This window comes from Anoplopoma fimbria, chromosome 20, assembly GCF_027596085.1.
Source record: "Anoplopoma fimbria isolate UVic2021 breed Golden Eagle Sablefish chromosome 20, Afim_UVic_2022, whole genome shotgun sequence".
Classification (NCBI taxonomy): domain Eukaryota; kingdom Metazoa; phylum Chordata; class Actinopteri; order Perciformes; family Anoplopomatidae; genus Anoplopoma; species Anoplopoma fimbria.
In genome coordinates this window covers 20388646-20407468 of record NC_072468.1, presented here as the reverse complement: position 1 = coordinate 20407468, position 18823 = coordinate 20388646, and the positions used below count along the sequence as shown (strand labels likewise).

General features: G+C 39.7%; 1 protein-coding gene across 1 annotated transcript; it reads left to right on the top strand.

Annotated features, from left to right (window-relative positions):
• Positions 1-275: 275 nt before the first annotated feature.
• Positions 276-18547, top strand: si:ch211-1i11.3 (mitogen-activated protein kinase kinase kinase 5). Its single transcript, XM_054620999.1, has 28 exons — positions 276-888; positions 1022-1161; positions 1937-2127; positions 2300-2468; positions 3573-3679; positions 3883-4053; positions 4301-4413; positions 5094-5253; positions 5374-5524; positions 5755-5862; positions 6217-6266; positions 6784-6879; positions 8166-8250; positions 8620-8753; positions 9596-9723; positions 10513-10649; positions 10760-10865; positions 11026-11183; positions 12034-12235; positions 12542-12710; positions 13215-13380; positions 14822-15007; positions 15115-15220; positions 15326-15572; positions 15866-15978; positions 17452-17549; positions 17667-17743; positions 17914-18547. Exons 1-28 carry the CDS (start codon positions 552-554, stop codon positions 18008-18010), a joined length of 4002 nt encoding a protein of 1333 aa, XP_054476974.1. The 5' UTR covers positions 276-551; the 3' UTR covers positions 18011-18547.
• The last annotated feature ends 276 nt before the right edge of the window (positions 18548-18823 follow it).

Sequence of the window (18823 nt, the reverse complement as noted above, 5' to 3'; positions counted from 1 at the left end):
GTAATGTAATATAATATAATGTAATATAATATAATGTAATATAATATAATATAATATAATATAATATAATAATAATATAATATAATATAATATAATATAATATAATATAATATAATATAATATAATATAATATAATGTAATGTAATGAAATGAAAAAAGAAAAAAAGAAAAAAAGGTGGCCTTGCAGTTAGGGACACCAACCAGCAACTGTCTGTCTGACGGTATAAACGTTTTTCTCAGCAGAGGTCATGCGAGAGTCGAGGCGGAGGAGTGGCGTTCAGTTTCACTCTCAAAATGTCAGCGGGCGGAGCGGATCAGGAGAGGAGAGGAGGGCGGGTCCACTGGAGAGGAGTACCGGGAATGACAGTGGATGTGTGCTCCGTGAGCGGGGGCGGCGACACAGACACACCTGGGGGAACTACAGGAACACGCAACAGTGCTGCTACTACTACCGCTACTACCGCTGCTGCGTTTTAGTTTATTCATGGGAACTTTGTCCCTACAGAAGAACCAATTCACGCACTGAGCTGCGGAATAATTAAGCCAGAGACATGTACACCACGGAGCGCAGGCGAATGAGCCTGCACGACCTGAGGCGCAAAGACCCCGTCCGGGTGTCAGCTGGGAGTTTGTGGCAGGACTCTTCGGCTATGGAGCTGGGCGCCGGCGGCTCCGGTAAGACGGTCGTCTCTCCGCGGAGTCGCACCAGAGCTGTATCCGTGGCATACATTGCGAACGAGGACGCGTCGGTGCCGCAGACGGAGGAGAACTTGACTCTGAAATGCCTGAAGGAAGCCTGCGCGGACGCACACGCTGTCTTGAAAACCATTTCATTTGAGAGGATATCCATGGGGACCACAGACATCCTGGATAGCTTCTACAATGCAGGCAAGTGCGGGCACGCTGACTGCTGACTGCTGACTGGTGACTGGGAGGGTAATTTGGAGTGCGCGTAAATGTGCCCAATTACGCAAACTAACCATGCTCTGAATCATTTCCCCCCCCTCCTCCTCCTCCCCAGATGTAGCAGTGGTTGAGATGAGTGACTCTTTCTGCCAGCCTTCCCTTTACTATCACTTGGGAGTGAGAGAAAGCTTCAGCATGACCAATAACATAATCCTATACTGTTACAAGCAGGATAGTGATCTACAGGCTCTCAAGGTAACTTCCATTGTGTTTGTTATGAATGAATGTCATAATGAAACTAGATCTGTCAATTTATGGATTACAAATTGCCCTCCTCTCCAAAATGTCAGGTTCAAAATAGTTTCGAATAATTGTCATAAATATGCACCACTTAAGTTAAATTAGAGCTGATAAACATGACATTGAGGAACGTCCTGCATTATAAACGTATCCGGGTCTCCTATAATGAAGGAGGATATTCATTATTTTAAAGCAAACTCAGGCGTTTTGCCAGTTTAGTGGTACTATCTGTCTTCACTGTAGTTAAATGGGAGTAAGATGATAGAGCCAATACAGGCCCACAGTTGATTTTTGGCCCAGGACCCACGAGCATGTTAATATCTCTTATTTTTTTATTGCCTATTCGATGGTCTGCTCTCTAAAATGTGAGGAAAAGGCCATCACTATTTCCAAGATGTAAACGTGACATGCTCAAATGCTTTGATATGGCACAAAACCCAAAGATAGTCAATTTACAACTATATAAAACAGAGAAAAGCTCTAAAGGGAGCAAATGCAATGCATGCAGGAGTTAGAGATAAGACAGATTTGATAAAGTGCGATATTATGTCCATAGTAAGAACAAAGATAATGTGAAATCAGGAGCAAACTAATTGCATTTATGTGATTTAAGAGTTTAACTGTAATGAAACATTAAGCCGTAAAAAAACAGCTGTCAAATGACGCCTCGGCTCCATAGAGGCCTGGTGTGTACTTGTCCCTGTATGATGTGTGTATTATCTTCTTTTAGGAGCAGTGTGGCAGTTACACATTCATCCCTTACGTAGTTACACCTCAGGGCAAAGTGTTTGCCTGCGACGCTACAATCATGATGAATGGTATCAAAGAGTTGATGCAGCCCAGTTTCCAGCTGGAGCCCCTGCTAACCCCGCTGGTGGAGAGACTGGTGCATCTGCTGAACAATGTACAAGTTCAGTCCAGGTCAGGCATCAACTGCAGGGCTTTGTTTACCAATCGGGGAGGGGGTGGTAGCTGAAAACCATTATCATCTCAGATATCACAAGCATTTGTTTATACAATAACTTACAGCTGATTTGTTGAAGATTTGTGAGAGTGTGCAGTGTTATGATTCCCCTGCTCTTTGTGCTGACAGCGAGTACTTCCGGGAGTCAATCCGGCATGAGATTCGTATGGCACGTGAGCGGTTCAGCGGCAAAGCCCTGAGTGAGGAGTTGAGCCGCATCCAGAAACGCCTGGACAGTGTAGAGCTGCTCACCCCTGATATAGTCATGAACCTGCTGTTGTCCTACAGGGACATTCAGGTGTGTGTTTACGTCTGCGCGTGAGTAAATGCCTCTGAAAAATGTCATGAGCTACAACCAATGGTTGATACGGTATTGTTTTCATCTTGTGTGCCTGTGTGTGTGTGTGTGTCAGGACTGTGTGTTGTTGAGATCAGAATAAAGTGGAGTTTGAAGATGTGTGTGTGATCTGAGCATGGGCACCAGAAGTAGGAGTGTAGGATTGGCCCTCTTCTTTATGCCCCTGGTTTAATCTGTTGTCGATGGGTGATCCTTTTGCAAGACGGTCTCTGATTTTGGTTATTAATATTCAAAAAGAAAGATATTGATTAGTTGCAGAGCCCAAAATGCCATTTTTATTTCTTATATTGTTTGAGCAAATAAATAAATAAATAAAATGATTTATTTTATCCTTTTATTTATTTATTTATTTATTTGCTCAAACAATATAAGAAATAAAAATGGCATTTTGGGCTCTGCAACTAATCAATATCTTTCTTTTTGAATAACAAAGGGATTCATTTTATAGAAAAAAACATCAAAATCTTCACTTGGCTCAAACCCTAAAGATGTTTGGCATTTTTCTTACATTTATATAAAGGTCTACGGATCAACTAATTTATTGATTGACTAAACTTTTAACCACAAAAGATGTGCATTTTTTGCTTGATATCAAACATGATGTTTCGAAACGTGTTTCAATATTAAAGTATTAGTGTTGATGCCATTTAACAAACAGATGGAGCATACAAGAGTCATGACAATTACCCTGGATTCGATTGCATGTCATGTGTTCTTTATGGGTGTAGATAGTAACAAAAAAACGACCATTATGGTGTTGAATTATTATGAGTAATAAATGTTGTAATAATGCAAACAAGAGACTTGCGATGGGATCACACCAGATGCAATGCCGAATTGGGACAGGGGTTAATGGCCACTTTCCAACTTCCTACCCCCCCTTACTTCTTCACCCTTGCTCTGACCACACCATCTTCGAACTCGGCCCTATTTGGATCTCAGCTACATCACCAGCCACACGCTGCTGCGGCTGGTAATTATTAAACGTCATTAGACGCGAGCATAGTAAATAATATATTGGAATTCTATACCCTCTTTTCTCAGGACTACGATGCCATAATCAAACTGGTGGAGACGCTCAACGAGCTGCCCATGTGTCTAGTAGCAAAGCATCAGAACATCAAATTTAACTACATATTTGCTCTAAACAGGTACCCAGAAGGCTCCTACTGCATTCACGTTTTGTTTGATAAGTCAACACAATTACACGATTGTAATCTATTCTCCGGTTTCAGCTTGGTGTTTCTGCGCCACTCTGAGCTGGTAGCCTTTATTTGCCATGTGTTTATACAAGATAAAAAGGGTTTTGTTAAAGCTCTTAACTGCTGACATTGTCAAATTTTTGCCACACCAGGAGGAATAAACCCGGGGATCGCCCTAAGGCTTTGCAGGCCATTCTGCCTATTGTGGAGTCGGGGGTCAAGGTGCCGTCAGACGTCTACTGCCTGTGTGGACGGATCTACAAAGACATGTTCATGAGCTCTGGGTTCACTGACCAGCCCAGCAGAGACCTGGCCTGCTACTGGTACAACCACTTAGTGTTCTGGGATCTGCTCTTACAAACTGGTCCACACCTAATGAGACGTGGCATTTGTCTGTCTTTTGTATTTACACTGCAGTTCGTCACTACAGATCCTATATAATAATACTTTTGTTAATGTTGCTTGTTTGCATGCAGTCTATGTTGCATCACTGTTCTGAGGTTACTGATGTCCCTTATCTGTCAGTGTGTTCGTATTATCCATCAGCGTTCTTTTTATATTTTTTATCAGGTATGGAAAAGCTTTTGAGACGGAGCCAACTCTTCACTCGGGCATCAACAACGTGGTCCTCCTGATGGTTGCTGGACATGAATTTGACACTTCTATTGAGCTGCGCAAAATAGGTGCTTACTGCTTTATGGATCAGAGAGAATCAGTGACAAATACCTGCTTTGATAATTTGGCAAGAATACATGTTTATGGTCCACAGATTTAGTGTGTAATAAATTCTATACTACTTATGCATTACACTTTATGTTTAAGCGGTATAATCCATAGGTTTTGCTATTATAAAACCCATATTTTGAATTTGTAAAGCCACATTTGTGGTTAGAGTTTAAATGTGTTAAGCATGCATTGCAATATGCAGAAAACCAATCGTTTTACATCCAATTGCATGATGCAGGAGAGTGTAATTTTAACATATAGTACTTGAGATAAATTTCACAATACACATGATTGATACAAGTGCGTAATAGTGTTTAGAACTTATCTATTATCATTTATCAATAAGAATTAATGTAGTGTTACATCCCAATTGGCAAATTCCGTGCCAGTAATGCACATGCATGATAGTCTATATTACTACATTGTTCCTGCTCCATCCCAGCATCCTGGAAGACAAATGACTTACTTATTGTAAGTCGCTTTGGATAAAAGCGTCTGCTAAATGACTGTAATGTAATATAATGTAAAATGAGCTTGTTGTGAAGAGGGCCATCATCAGTTGATGCACACATGAGCCTATTAGTTTGAAAGTGAGTAAGTTTGTAATTGTTTTGCTCTGTGTTATGTTGTTGTTCAGGTGTGACTCTAAGCACCCTGCTTGGTAGAAAGGGCACTTTGGAGAAGATGAAGGACTACTGGGATGTCGGCTTCTACCTCGGAGCGAACATCCTCGTTAACGAACATCGGAAAGTCATCTTGGCCTCTGACAAACTCTACAGGCTCAACGCCCCTGTCTGGTAAGGCAGTTCTTCATTAGTAGTAATCATTCAGACCAACATATGTAATCATCATCAGGATGATTATTTTTTTACATATTCAATTAACTTGGATTATAATGAGTTTAGTGTTTCTCTCAGGTATGTGGCATCCATCATGGAGACGTACATCCTGTACCGGCAATTTGCAAAGCTACCTGATGTTAAATCTCCTAAACAGGACACCATGGACTTCTGGATGGAGCTCCTTTTGCAGGCCTGTAAACCCACTGACTCCACAGGCCGCTGCCCAGTAAGACGACACTGAAAACCTTGACACAAACCTTAACAATGTGCAGAAAACCTTAAACTTCTCTAGTAGTGGAGCATCTGTTAATTGGAACCCAGCTCTGTCCATTTTTTAGGTTAACACGCACTACTGTTATTATGTAAACAATATTGAGGAATCTGGTCAGGAAATGATGGAGAAAGCGAGACGTTTTTGTCTTCCCATTACAAATAAATTCATTTTCTGCATTTCAGGTGCTCATTCTGGAGCCCAGTAAAGTCCTCCAACCAGCTATAGTGTGTGTGAGCGAGGAGGACGAAAGTCGCACTGTCCAGTTGAAACACGTCACACCCTTATTAAAGGTATGTAGACCCTCTAGGGCCCCACCCACAGAACCACCGTCTTATCTGAATAAATACTTCTGAGTACGTGCCAGACACACAGGATGTAGAATAAATTGCATAACGAAAGGAAGAACCAACTTTCTCACAATGATTTGTGTTCCACTGAATGTTTTAATCAGGTGGGTGTGTTCTTAAAGCTTCATTGTGTGTTTAAAAAAAAAAAAAAGACTTACTTCATGCCCTCAGGACTGTTTGCTTTCTGTCTCTTGCATGTCTACGTGCATGCAAATGAAAGCGGCTCAGTTATGTGTAACACACTGTGGATTCAGCAGTCAGAGTCCCATGTTTTGACTTTACTCCTTCATTCTACAGAAAGGCTTACACCAGTGGACTTTCCCAGCCTCTGCAATTCGGGGAGTAAGGTAAAGTGGAGAGTTTATCATGTGCTGACATCTCTCAAATATCTGCTCTTGAGTTCTGGGTGTGGTCAAGCCTGCATCTGAGTCAAAGGACCCAAAACATGACATGCAGGCTTATTGGGAAACCTTGTCTGTCAGTCAGATCTTTGTTTTGTCAATATGGATTCAGGCTTTGCGTCAACTTGGGCAATTTCCAGCAAGAACAGTTAGCTGCTGGGCTACTGAAAAAAAAAGCAAACAAACAACTTTATCAGCTTGTATTGTGTTTGGTTGCAGGGCCTTGCTCATCAGCATTGAATGAATTATTCAATCCAGAAGCTGATACCTTTTGTAATGCAAACATCGTCCCTTGCTTCCCTGGAACAGAAAAGCTGTTGATAGATAGTCTCAGTGTCAACATCTTTTATGTTCAGCAGAGTTCTATATACAGTTTATGACGCTACCATTTCTTTTTTATAACAAATAAATTTAGGATTACGACAATATGAATAGTTAAAATTGCTTTTTTTCCAATCTCTAGTGCTTCAAAGATTGATGAGCGGAGCTGCTTCCTGTATGTCCACTACAACTCGGATGACTTCCAGCTCTGTTTCCCTTCTGAGCTTCACTGTAAAGGGTGAGTGATACGTTGGCAAACATAACGGCAGGGCAGATTGTGTGTGTATAATGTGTGTATATATGTGTGTGTGTATGTGTGTGTGTGTGTGTGTGTGTGTGTGTGTGTGTGTGTGTGTGTGTGTGTGTGTGTGTGTGTGTGTGTGTGTGTGTGTGTGTGTGTGTGTGTGTGAGGCAGTCTGAATGACTACCTAGATAAAGAAAAACAGACCATCATTATAGGGTGCAGGAAGATAATCACCAATCAGGCAAATAGGCTAACCAGCTTTTGTGGAGTGTGTTTCAATCACATTATATGAGTCTTTTTTTTTTTTTTATTGAGCTTTAGGTCACTCTAACTTTAAGAGATAAGTGACCCAAATCACAAAACCTCTTGTGGTATCTACCACTGCAGATAGAATCAGTTCTGAGAGACCCACTGTTGAAACCTCTGCTGCCACCTCAATATAATAGAGAAGTCAAAGCGCTCCTAAATCCTGATACAATATCCTACTCAGAAAACCCTCAGAGTCTTTTTGGGCACTTCCTTTCATAGAAATAGAATGCTGTCTGCATGGCTGCAACCTACTTGGAGAAGTAGGGAAATATTGTTGGAAATGTTTTTTTTGTTTTGTGATTTGGGTCAACTGATCTCTTTAAAGGTGCACTTTTGGAGTTTTCCTTTAAATAAACCAAAGTTAAGTTTGCGTTCAGTGTTTCTCACCAATACGCATTGTGTGTATCGTTGAATTCTAACAAACGTTTTGAGTGCATTTTCTTCCCCATAGAACATTTACAAATCCAACTTAAAATATATATATATATTATAAATCTGACATTGTATTTAACCACGCTTTGTTGTTAGGAGTCTTCTTTTTTCATTGCCATTGTTGACATAATGTTTTTTTGTGTTGCAATACAACCTGCAACTGTTGGTCAGGGCAATAGTTTGAAACCCATGACAGGACGGTTTATCTTGTCGACCGCATGCTGGCACTCGTACATTAACATCTTCCTGTCCAATATATAAATAAAAAAAGGGGAACCACTTCTTAAAATATTGCACTGTGATTAAAACCTCCACAGTGGACTCTGTTGAGTCTCCACACATAGGTGACACTTTCTTCCACATACTGGGCACTTGCCTTTTATGGGTAACTTCTTTGGCAAAAGTCTACAGGCACATCTGATGTTGTTGGTTTTCTCTTCATTTTAACGGAAAATCACTGGAATTCTATTCAACCACACGCCTGATTAAGAGCATATTCTGATCTCCAATAATGCCGTCTCACACTGTTTTCTCACTAGTTTCTGCGAGCTGGTAAACTCTCTGCTACAGCTGGCTGAACAGCCCGCCCAGGACCTGAACCATCTAGCTGAGGGAATACCAGAGGTCAGTCTCAGTCCTCCCACTCCGCTGACGCAGTGTGTGCTTTATTTTTGGTCTGACATGCCTCAACAAGTAGAAAAAACTGCAACTGCTGGGTGGAAATCCAGTTCTCAACAACATAAAAAAACATTGTCATGTTTTCCATGTAATTTGGCATTCTGTGTATTATCTATTTGTGTACTTATACACTCGCATACTTATTCTTAGAGTTCTTGACTTTGTTGATTCTGTTTTCATGGCAACAGTTCCTGAATGAAACATCTGTTCTCTCCACTCTTCACATTTTTTTCTCCTTCTTGTGAAATTCCTCACAGTTCCCTTTACGTTATATCCATGCTTTCTGACTCAGGCTGTCTTCCTTTCCCTCTGCAGTTCATCTACGAAACCAATGATAATGGCGACAAGGTAGTTCTGGGTAAAGGGACGTACGGTGTGGTGTATGCTGGGAGGGACCTGAGCAACCAAGTACGCATCGCCATCAAGGAAATCCCAGAGAAGGACAGGACGTATGAGAAACCAACACTCGCACTGTTTTTTCCTTCATTCATCCCTTATCGGGAGACGCACTGTTTCCCACAAGAATTTTCCCATAATAACCTTAATGGGAAATAATCTGGCAGAGAAACCACTCACTTGCATGCTCTAGATCCCCAGTGCTCTTCAGGAATCTTGTGGGAGATTAATGAGTGCTTTGATTTTTCATTTCTTTGCTTGTTACTCTATAATGTGCACAAAGAGCATCGGCCTGCACCACCGTGTCATGTGGAAATAACGGATTCCATCAAAGGAAACATGATGCTTGAATCACTTTTTAAGCATTTTAAGCATCGAAGACACAGCAAAGTATTAACCGTTGTATTCATCGAGCTGTACTCGAGACACCAGGGGGGAGAGGAAAGACACATCTAGTGTGGTGCAATAGCAGCTGTCATGTGACTTAATGTTTTTTTTAAAGCTTGTCAAGTAGGAATTGAAATCCTCTTGAGCATTTCATTAATTTACTTAAAATCCTAAAATGATCAATGTTGGAACATGCTACATTCTTCCCTACCAACTATATATTAATGGATGTTTGTGAAATATTTGACTTTTACTTATGCATCTCCCAGACCTTTTCTTTTTCTTTCTGACCAATATCAAACTGATTTGGACAAAACTGTGTTTTATCCTGCAATAACAGTGTGTAGATTTTTTTTGTATATAAAGTATATAAAAATCTGTGTTTGTTTGTCCATCCAACATGGTTTTAGGACAATAAACCTTACTAATCATATGGGGTGTTGTATAGTTGACCTTGTAAAGTTAGGAAAATATCCCAGTCACACTTTAATTTCTCTGTCTTTCCCAGGTACTCCCAGCCCCTTCACGAAGAGATAGCTCTGCACAAGAGGCTAAAACACAGAAATATTGTCCAGTACCTGGGCTCCGTCAGTCAAGATGGCTTCATCAAGATCTTCATGGAGGAAGTACCTGGAGGTATGGATACTAAAATGTAAACTTTAAAGAGTTTCAGCTTCAAAGAGCAGTAGAGGGTAACTGTTCATAATACAAACATACACTGGCTATATAATATATAAAATAAGGTACTAAGTGTCTAGAATTGCCTGAGGATGTCTAAAATGTAGTGGTTGGCTGTGTTCAATTCTGTTCCATCTGCTTATACAATTACTCATGCTTTTTCACTTTTATTTTACACAAAGACCAGAATTATAAATCAGTGTTGCACAACACATTGGAAAATTACTATAAGTCACCAGATGAAATAATAATGTTCTTTGAAACTTGTTTTCACAACAGACTTCTAGAGAAGTAATTCCTGGCTTCCTTAGAAGGGCTGGCATAAGGAAGCTTACTGTGAAAAGTTACTGTGAAACTTTGGTACAGCATGATGCCTCTATTAAGCATCAAGGAAGTGACCCTCTGACTCTGTGTATGCATGATTGCATAACCTATACTGGAAGCCAGTGGCTATAAAAAGGGGGGTGGTTTCAACATCCTGCTCATTGAAGAAAAATCTCTTCAGACAATGGTGTGATTATTAAAAAAAATACAATGTTGGAACAAATCTTGTTTTGATTATTCCACATGTAGCTGGGAAATGACTTATTTTTTCTATAAAAACAAAGATTTGCATTTTCGAGTGTGACACAAACAGTAGAAATGGTGTTTTGTTCTCATCTCTGCTTTAATGAACATGGGCAGGATTCTTGTCTAAAAAAAAAAAAAAGGATACGCTTACTTAATTTTACATTTTTCTGCTTGCAGGTAGTTTGTCATCTCTCCTGCGCTCCAAATGGGGTCCCCTGAAAGACAACGAGGCCACCATCATCTTCTACACCAAACAGATCCTGGAGGGACTGAAATACCTTCATGACAATCAGATAGTCCACAGAGACATTAAGGTGAGTGGGGCACCTTTGGGATTTGGAGGACAAATGGCATCCTAGCTTTATGGTATAAGATAGTAGTGTTTGTGAAACATCTCAATGTGGGTAATGTGTCTGTGCTGCAGGGTGACAATGTATTGATCAACACATATAGTGGAGTGTTGAAGATCTCTGACTTTGGAACCTCTAAACGATTAGCAGGGATCAACCCCTGTACTGAGACATTTGCTGGTAAGATTTGCTGTATATTCTAAAACATTTATGGCTCTGATGTTTCACACATTTTCATACATTAACATATTTAACTATATTAGAAGGATTTGCTGTATTTTTGTCTGTGAACTGATTGCAATAGTTGCATTTTAATCGCTCTATGATTATCTTTCTATAGGAACACTCCAGTACATGGCCCCAGAGATCATAGACCAAGGGCCTCGGGGTTATGGGAAGCCGGCTGATATCTGGTCCCTAGGGTGCACTATCATAGAAATGGCGACAGGCAAACCACCCTTCCATGAGCTGGGAAGTCCTCAGGCGGCCATGTTCAAGGTAACTACGTTAATACATGCAGGTTGTGGCGTTTTCATAAAAGCATAGTTCTACATTTTAGATTTTAGATTTACATTCTAGTGGGGCTTTGAGTGGAAATCATAAAAGTCCCTGTTTATGGGTTTGGACTGAAATATCTTAATAGCTATTGAATGGCTTGCCATTTAAATCGGGAACATACTGTCCTGTCTCCCTGAGGATGAATTATAATGAATGTGTTCTCTTTTCATCTAGTGCCATCATCAGGTCAAAATCCAAAATTGTCAAAAACCTTTAAAGCATCACCTCTGGTGGGTTTAGTGATAATTATTAACATGCTAACACATTAAATTAAGAAGGTGACCATGGTAAACATTGGCATGTTGGCAAAGTTATTGTGAGAATATAACTATGGTGGTTAGTTTTTAACACAAAGCACTAATGTGCCTAAAACCCACGTTCATGTCTTATGGGATGGCTGGTAGAAATGATAAAGATTCCCATGGTAACAACTTAGGGTTGATTACATTACATGAACAACAGTGTTTGTCTCATGTAATATTTAATACATATTCATTTGATTCTTATCAAAGCTCCAATATATCCAGCTTTGGCACTGAATAACTTGGAAGTGCCTAAAATCAGAGTTTCCCAGTCATAACCACAAATTCATATGTTGATGTGAGCGCTATTCGAAAGTCATATTTATCATAACATGAACACAGCATGAGTACAACCTCACACAACTACGGGCATGGCTATAGATTTTGTTGAACAAATATTCCTTTCTTTCTCTTTTTAAAACACATAATCCCAAAGTTAAGTTGTTTAAATGAACATTAACAAATTTCCTTTGAACAATCCCATCAAGGTGGGCATGTTTAAGATCCACCCCAAAGTTCCAGAGTGCATGTCGGACCAGGCAAAGGCCTTCATCATGAACTGTTTCGTGCCGGACCCTGACGACAGATCCACAGCCACAAAGCTGCTGAGTGACACCTTCCTCAGGTCGTCTCCCAGGAAGAAGCCCAAAGCTCCGCAGGAATCAGAACCTAATGACTACCTCTCTTCTAGTGAGGCTTCACTTACTTAAGCTACACTTCAAAATCACATACTGCTCTTCTTTCTCACATATGTTGTCAGTTTTTCCATCAGGCAATTTTTTCTAAATTGCTTTCTGTTTCCATCACAATATCTTCTATAGTTTATTTATCGTTATCACGTTACTGTTTCTCACATTTCAATGTCTTCCTCTGCTGTCACGTTTCTTTTAAAAGGTTATTGCACCTGTTGCAAGTGTTTTTATGAAACCTGGCTAATGTCAGCAATTATGAACACTCATACAGTAACTAACCCCATTTTCACCGGGGGTTTTACAGCTGACTACCAACGCAGCCTGTCTGTACCGGTCTCCATCCTGGTGGAGGACACTGATTCGTACTCGGGTTCAATCGACCTGTCCTGTTCCCTGGACCTCAGGTGGCACCAGTCCGCCCTCAAAGCAGATGAAAAGTCTGAGAGCCCACCCAGCACGAGCAGCTATCTTTCGTGAGTTAGATTATTGCTCAACAGAACATAAAAATCTTATAATCTCTGCATCAGCCACAGTTCTACAGGATCTTACATCAGTGGAAAACCGCACTCTGGTTTCAGTCAGATAGTCTTTTGAGGTTACATCCTGTGTAGACATAAAAAGGGTATAGTGCCACTATATCACATGCCACGGTCTGCAGACAACCATGTTTCACTTTTTTCGCCGAGTCAGATGTTTGTGGAAACTTTGAAGGGTTTTCGGGTAGCCCAAGCACCTATTTTTTCCGCTTAAAAACGGAGCAAAAATAATAATGATAATATTAATAAAAATAATAAACATTACAATTTCAATAGTTCTTCCGCAGCGTTATGTTTTACATACATAATTAATTAATGATAATAGCTTTTTATTTCTTTTTCGTGGATTTCCAGTTTCAGTAGATATATTACTTGTTTTTTTACTATCTTTTATCTGTGGATCTGGTGTCATTGATCTCTTTGTCGCTCCCTACTGTCCAGAATACCAGAGGACTCCCCATCATGCATGAGCAGTCCAGCCTCAACAGAGGAGAATATGGGTCTTTTTATGCTGAGAAAGGACAGCGAAAGGAGAGCCACACTGCACCGAATCCTCACAGACTACATCAGCCTTGTCGTCTCTAATATACTGGAATCTGTGCCTCAGGTGGGTGAAGAAAAATCAAGACAATAAAGTTCAAAGCATTGTGAAATCTATTAACTACATGACTTGACACATTACATTATATAGTACATAGAGCAAACTAGCAGTACCTCTCTCTGGTTAGGATTTTAAATTCATGTTTAAACAATTAAATAGACAATTTCCAAATACAGATTCAGAATAAAATTGCAGAACAATTCTTTGAGTAAAACAGATTATTATTTCACAGATAATTATTGGCCAGTTATTATATTCCACAGATGCTGTTTATCAGTATCTGCAAAGTCCTAGCTAGTGGGCAAAGACATTATATGTAAATGGAAAAGTACACATAATAAGCACTGAGTGTTTGGATCCCCTCTTAGCTTGATATCACACAAATTGTCCCGACATGTTGCACCCTCGGCATTCCTCAAACCCTAACAACATGAACCTCTGTGTGATGCACAAGGCGTGACTGTCTGCAGTGAGTGCAAAGTTAATCTTAGAGTTGGCTTGCAAGTCAATTATCTTGAGCCTAAGGACATTTCTGTCATTTTGTTTTATACTGGGTTTGGCAATTGTTTTCCACGTAAAAGCTGAAATGTCTTGTGCATGAAAGTTTTTTCCCCAAGAACAAATGCAGAAAATTTTGTCACATAACAGTAACCTAAAATGATATATATTATTTCGCTGTGTGATGAACGATTTAATGAAAATGTCAAATATAACAGTAGTTTCTTGTAATATCAATTTAAATATCATACTGATTAAAAGGCAAAAGTATTTTTGTGCACTTACAAGTGCTTTGAGTAATCCAAAAAACATTAAATTGTGCTGTTTTCAATACAGCACCACAGCTGTTTCTTCAGAGGTTCAATATCAGAATTGGCTTTATTGGCCAGGTCTGAGTCCACATACCAGGAATTTGAATCTTTTTTTTTTTGGTTGCTCTTAATGTACATAAACATGCTCTAATACAGCTCAAAACAAGGACAACATATACAGTATACATATCTAAACAATACAACAAGGAACAACAAATACAATATCTATACATATGGCTCTTTATGTAGATTGCAAAGAATAATACATCAGTGCAATGATGCAGAATACAAAAATGATGGAAAATATAAATATAAAAAATATGGAGAAACAAAGCTGATTTGAAATTTGATATGACAATATTGTTTGAAATGGTCTAACCCTAATGAGCTGGAAAAAAGCCTATATGTTACTATCCAATCAATGAGTACTATAGTGAGTACTTCCAGAATGAGAGCTGTACTGTACTTCGATCCATAAAAGCTTCCTGGTACGCTGTTGGTTTCTCTGCAAACAATGATGCAATTTGAATGATGATGCAGTTTTACTGTGTTTTTACAGAAAAACCCACCTCAGTTAATAAGGGCATGTGGAAGGTAGTGTATCCTCCTCATTTTTCCAATAATCTTTCTCTTAAAAGCATGACAGAGGACCAACGCTAACTGCAGACAACATCACAGAGCTCATTAGCTGCCTGGGCGACAACATCCGCTCCCCTGACAGGAAGAAGCTGACCAGCAGCTTGCTGGCACTACGGACCACGCTGGTCGCTGCCAGAGTATCACTGAACAGCCTGCAGGCGGTGCTGTTCAGCTTCCAAGATGCAGTAAGTTGCTTCAGAGTCAACACACAGATCTTCCTGGTGATGACACTGCAGTCAGCTATAGGCTTCGTTAGATCTCAGTCATGTTAAACTTTTTGCTCTGTATGCAGGTAAAGAAGGTGTTGAGGCAACAGCAAGTGAAACCTCACTGGATGTTTGCTCTGGACAATCTGTTGAGACAGGCAGTGCAGGATGCTATCACTGTGCTCCTACCAGGTCGAGCTTCTTCTTATGCAGTAGAATTCAGTACTTTGGGATTCCTCTTATTTATTTATTAATTGTCTATCTTCTTCCATTCTTCCCCGTCACCCCCCCTCTCAGAGCTGAAACTCCAGCTGCAGTCCTCATTTGAGACGGAGGACAGCACTACTGAGGAGCAGTCTGCTGATCCAGACACTCCTGTAGTTATTGACCCTGACCAGATGTTTTCGCTAGAAGATATGCGGCAGACATCATCCATATGTGAGATTCTGCCCACGGCTAGCCCCAACTCCCCTACAGACCTGGTCATCAACAGCAGCTGCCCCCTCGGTGAGAAACTGAGGGACCTGCGAACACAGACCAGCAGGTAGCATTTAGCCGTTTTCTTTACCACAAATCTTTCATGTTCATGATGTATGCTATATTTACTTTTGATGAATTTGAGAGATTTTTTTTAATTACCACCAGTATTGTCATGTCTGTTTAGTTTTCAAGGCTACGTAAACTGAAATTTGGACGTTAAATTAAATGTTTTTGCTGTGGAAAAAAACTGAAATACCTCCGACAACGACATCTCTCTTTTTGGCAGTACACAGTAATTAAGAAGATTTTCCAGTTGCACTGCTTTCTGCTGAGTAATGATGGGTGTTTGTGTTTCAGACTGCTGAGTCAGCTGAATGAGAAGGAGAGAGAGTATCAGGAGCTACTGAGGAGCTCTGTCCAGAGGAAGCAGGAACAGATAGATGCACTGAGAAAAGCTGAAGTCACTGAGGGTAATTTTTTTTTTAACCACACACTTTGTTACATCCATAGATGGAACATAACTTTGATATTACTGCCAGGTGAGTTTGAGTATGTGAGAAGAAGATATAGGTTTACCTTAATGCAAATCTCACATGTCAAATGTATGTTGAGAGAGTTATAGGTCAAGTAGAGGATGTAGCGCAACTACATTGTAAAAGATATACAAAGTCCTAATTTCTGTGGAAAAAAACCCACATTCTTAAATTAAGCAGAATATAAAATGAGGCTTTTTGCAGTCGACCAGATCAAGTTGTCATCTACAGTTTTGATAGTTCAATGTTACAACAATTTTTTTCTCCCGACAATGTTCATATACCTCCGTTGTGGTTCAACAAGGAAACGGCGTCCAGGGAAACACAAATAGGGACTTTTAAACTAAAAAGACTCAAATTTGCAAAGTCTCACATCTCGTATCGATATCAGTTTTATTACTGATTTTTGAAGTATTTTTCATACATTTAAAGAATTTGTATCTGTTTTTTTCGTTGCTCTCAATTTTCTCATACAATTCAAATAACAATTTCTGGGAAGTTAGAAAAAATACCTGAATAAAGTAAGTTACACATAAGCATATAATTATTGGGTACATACAAGTATGTGAAATATTTGATGCATATATATATATAAAAGCAATGAATGCCATCATACATGTCTATAATAAAGTCAAGTGTTTTTGTAAATTGTAGAATACAATATTGCAAGGGTACAGAGTGCAAAAAGTACTGGAAAAATAAATTTTGAATCTTTAATGCAATATGTTACTTTAATGCAATATGTGATTTTTATTTAACCTTTATTGAGCCAGGATAATCCATTGTGATCCCATCTGCTTAAAGCAAACATTCAATATTTGGGTATTCTATTTAATTTTGGTCAGGCATCATCATCAAACCTCTGAATCCAGGTAAAGTAAACATGTTTGTTATGATCCCCTTCCACTTACAATATTTAGTTAAGAAAATATACCAAATTAAAATGGAGGATATTCAGCCCGAATGTATAGCTATTATTGCATTTTCATGCATCTGCATTTGTTTGCCAACCCTATGAGGAGTGAGCCAATATCTAAGAGTTGGTAAGAGCTCGGCCTAATGTCTGATGATTAACTGCACAAGCTGCAGCATGACCAGTGTTGCATTAAGGGACCAAGCCCTCTATGGATTATCAGTATACTCAGTGATGCTCCTTACTGTTTCTCAACACTTGTACCAGTGAATCCCTACCACACCTCAGCTTCTGGCTCAGGATTTCTGCCCGACTGGTTCTTGTCAGAGGCGTAGATCTTCAGCTAACATGCTCAAACCTGACTTTTCAGTTTGGATAATGATTATACTGTCTGCCCTGCGGAAATATGATGCATATTTTGGTTGTGTGTAACATTAATACTATGAGTTACAGTGAACCATCCAGTCTAAATGGTTGTAATCTCTGTGCATTATTAGATGGTGGATTGGCCACACAGAAAGGTTTGAATCCAGAAGTGAAGGCTTTGGTGCGCTGGCTCAAGTCTGTCCCAGTAGACGAAGACACGATAAATAAGGTAGATTCATCCTAAGATAGGCCTTTTTCTTTGTTTTTGTTTTTTTTACTCCTGTGGCTGATTGGTATCACTAATCTACCCACTGTTAATCCAAACCTGTGTGATCCTGTTTCCTAGCTGCTCTCTCATGAGTTCACCTTGGACTGTCTCTTCTACATGGCCTCCAGGGAAGACTTGATGTACTGTGAAATAAGGTGAGCTGCCTCCACACATCACTCTCACATCATCTGTCCATGCAGAAACACAGACACAAACAGATTTTTATTTTTTTTCAAACTGACTTTCATTAAAAAAGCCCCAATTGTGTTTGAGATGTCTTGTTTTGTAACACTGTATTTCAATCTATTTAAATTTGCTGTTTCAGAGGTGGCATGCTGTGTAGAGTCTGGGCAGCAATCACGGCTCGCAGGAAAACCCAGCTCAGCACACACAGCGAGGACAGCGAGGACACTCTTCTTTAATGGATGCTGATGTTGTACATCAAAGGACAGAATTATTGACAGGCTGGCCCTGTGTCAACTGGAGGAAGTGGGGAACAGGGCTGTGTCTGCAGGAAACTGATGTAAAGCACGATAGATTTTGGTTGCCTTGTTGGACAGTGAATGTATTTTTCTTAAAAGAAACTGACAATTTCTTCCGGTTTTAGGTAGAATGCAAAAATCTTAACTTAAAAGTCAGATCTAGCAAACCCAGATATTGCAGGCCTTTTTTTACATTTCTCAGGGCTTTGGCAAGTGGGATAACAGTTATGGCTTCATAAAAACTGCCTATAGAGTATTGATTTGTCTTTAAACAGACACGATATATACATGTACGCTAGATTTAAACGCATAATGTAGCCTTCTGATGACGCTGTTTTACAGTTTTTTCCAGAAAACTAAGCAGGAGGACCTAAGTTATTTTTATAATTATTATTATTCTGGGTGGGAAACACGGATCATTTGTACTGTGTATGCTGTTAAAACTCATTTAGTTAATAAACAAGCACCTTAAATCTCTCGGACTGGCTTGTGATCTGCATGTAGCCATTTGTTTGTGACAGGCAGTGAGTGATGTAGGATTGAAGAAGTGATGAAGTGGTGAACAGTCTTAAAATTCCACACGTGTTCCCTCATCTGTTTTCACAATGTTGACGTCTCCTTAGAAACAGTGACATGGCCTTTGCTTGTCTGTCGGTGACTATATCTTTACACACATGCCAAAGACACTGTCTGTGTCTAAGGTATGTGTGTGTTTTGTTTATCTGTGTGCTTCTGTGTAGGTCTGCTGTTTAG

Coding starts and splice junctions, on each gene's coding strand:
- si:ch211-1i11.3 (XM_054620999.1), top strand. CDS start 552: ATGTACACCACGGAGCGCAGGCGAATGAGCCTGCACGACCTGAGGCGC. Junction 8,251..8,619: donor TAGCTGAGGGAATACCAGAG/GTCAGTCTCAGT, acceptor TTCCCTCTGCAG/TTCATCTACGAAACCAATGA. Junction 9,724..10,512: donor CATGGAGGAAGTACCTGGAG/GTATGGATACTA, acceptor TTCTGCTTGCAG/GTAGTTTGTCATCTCTCCTG.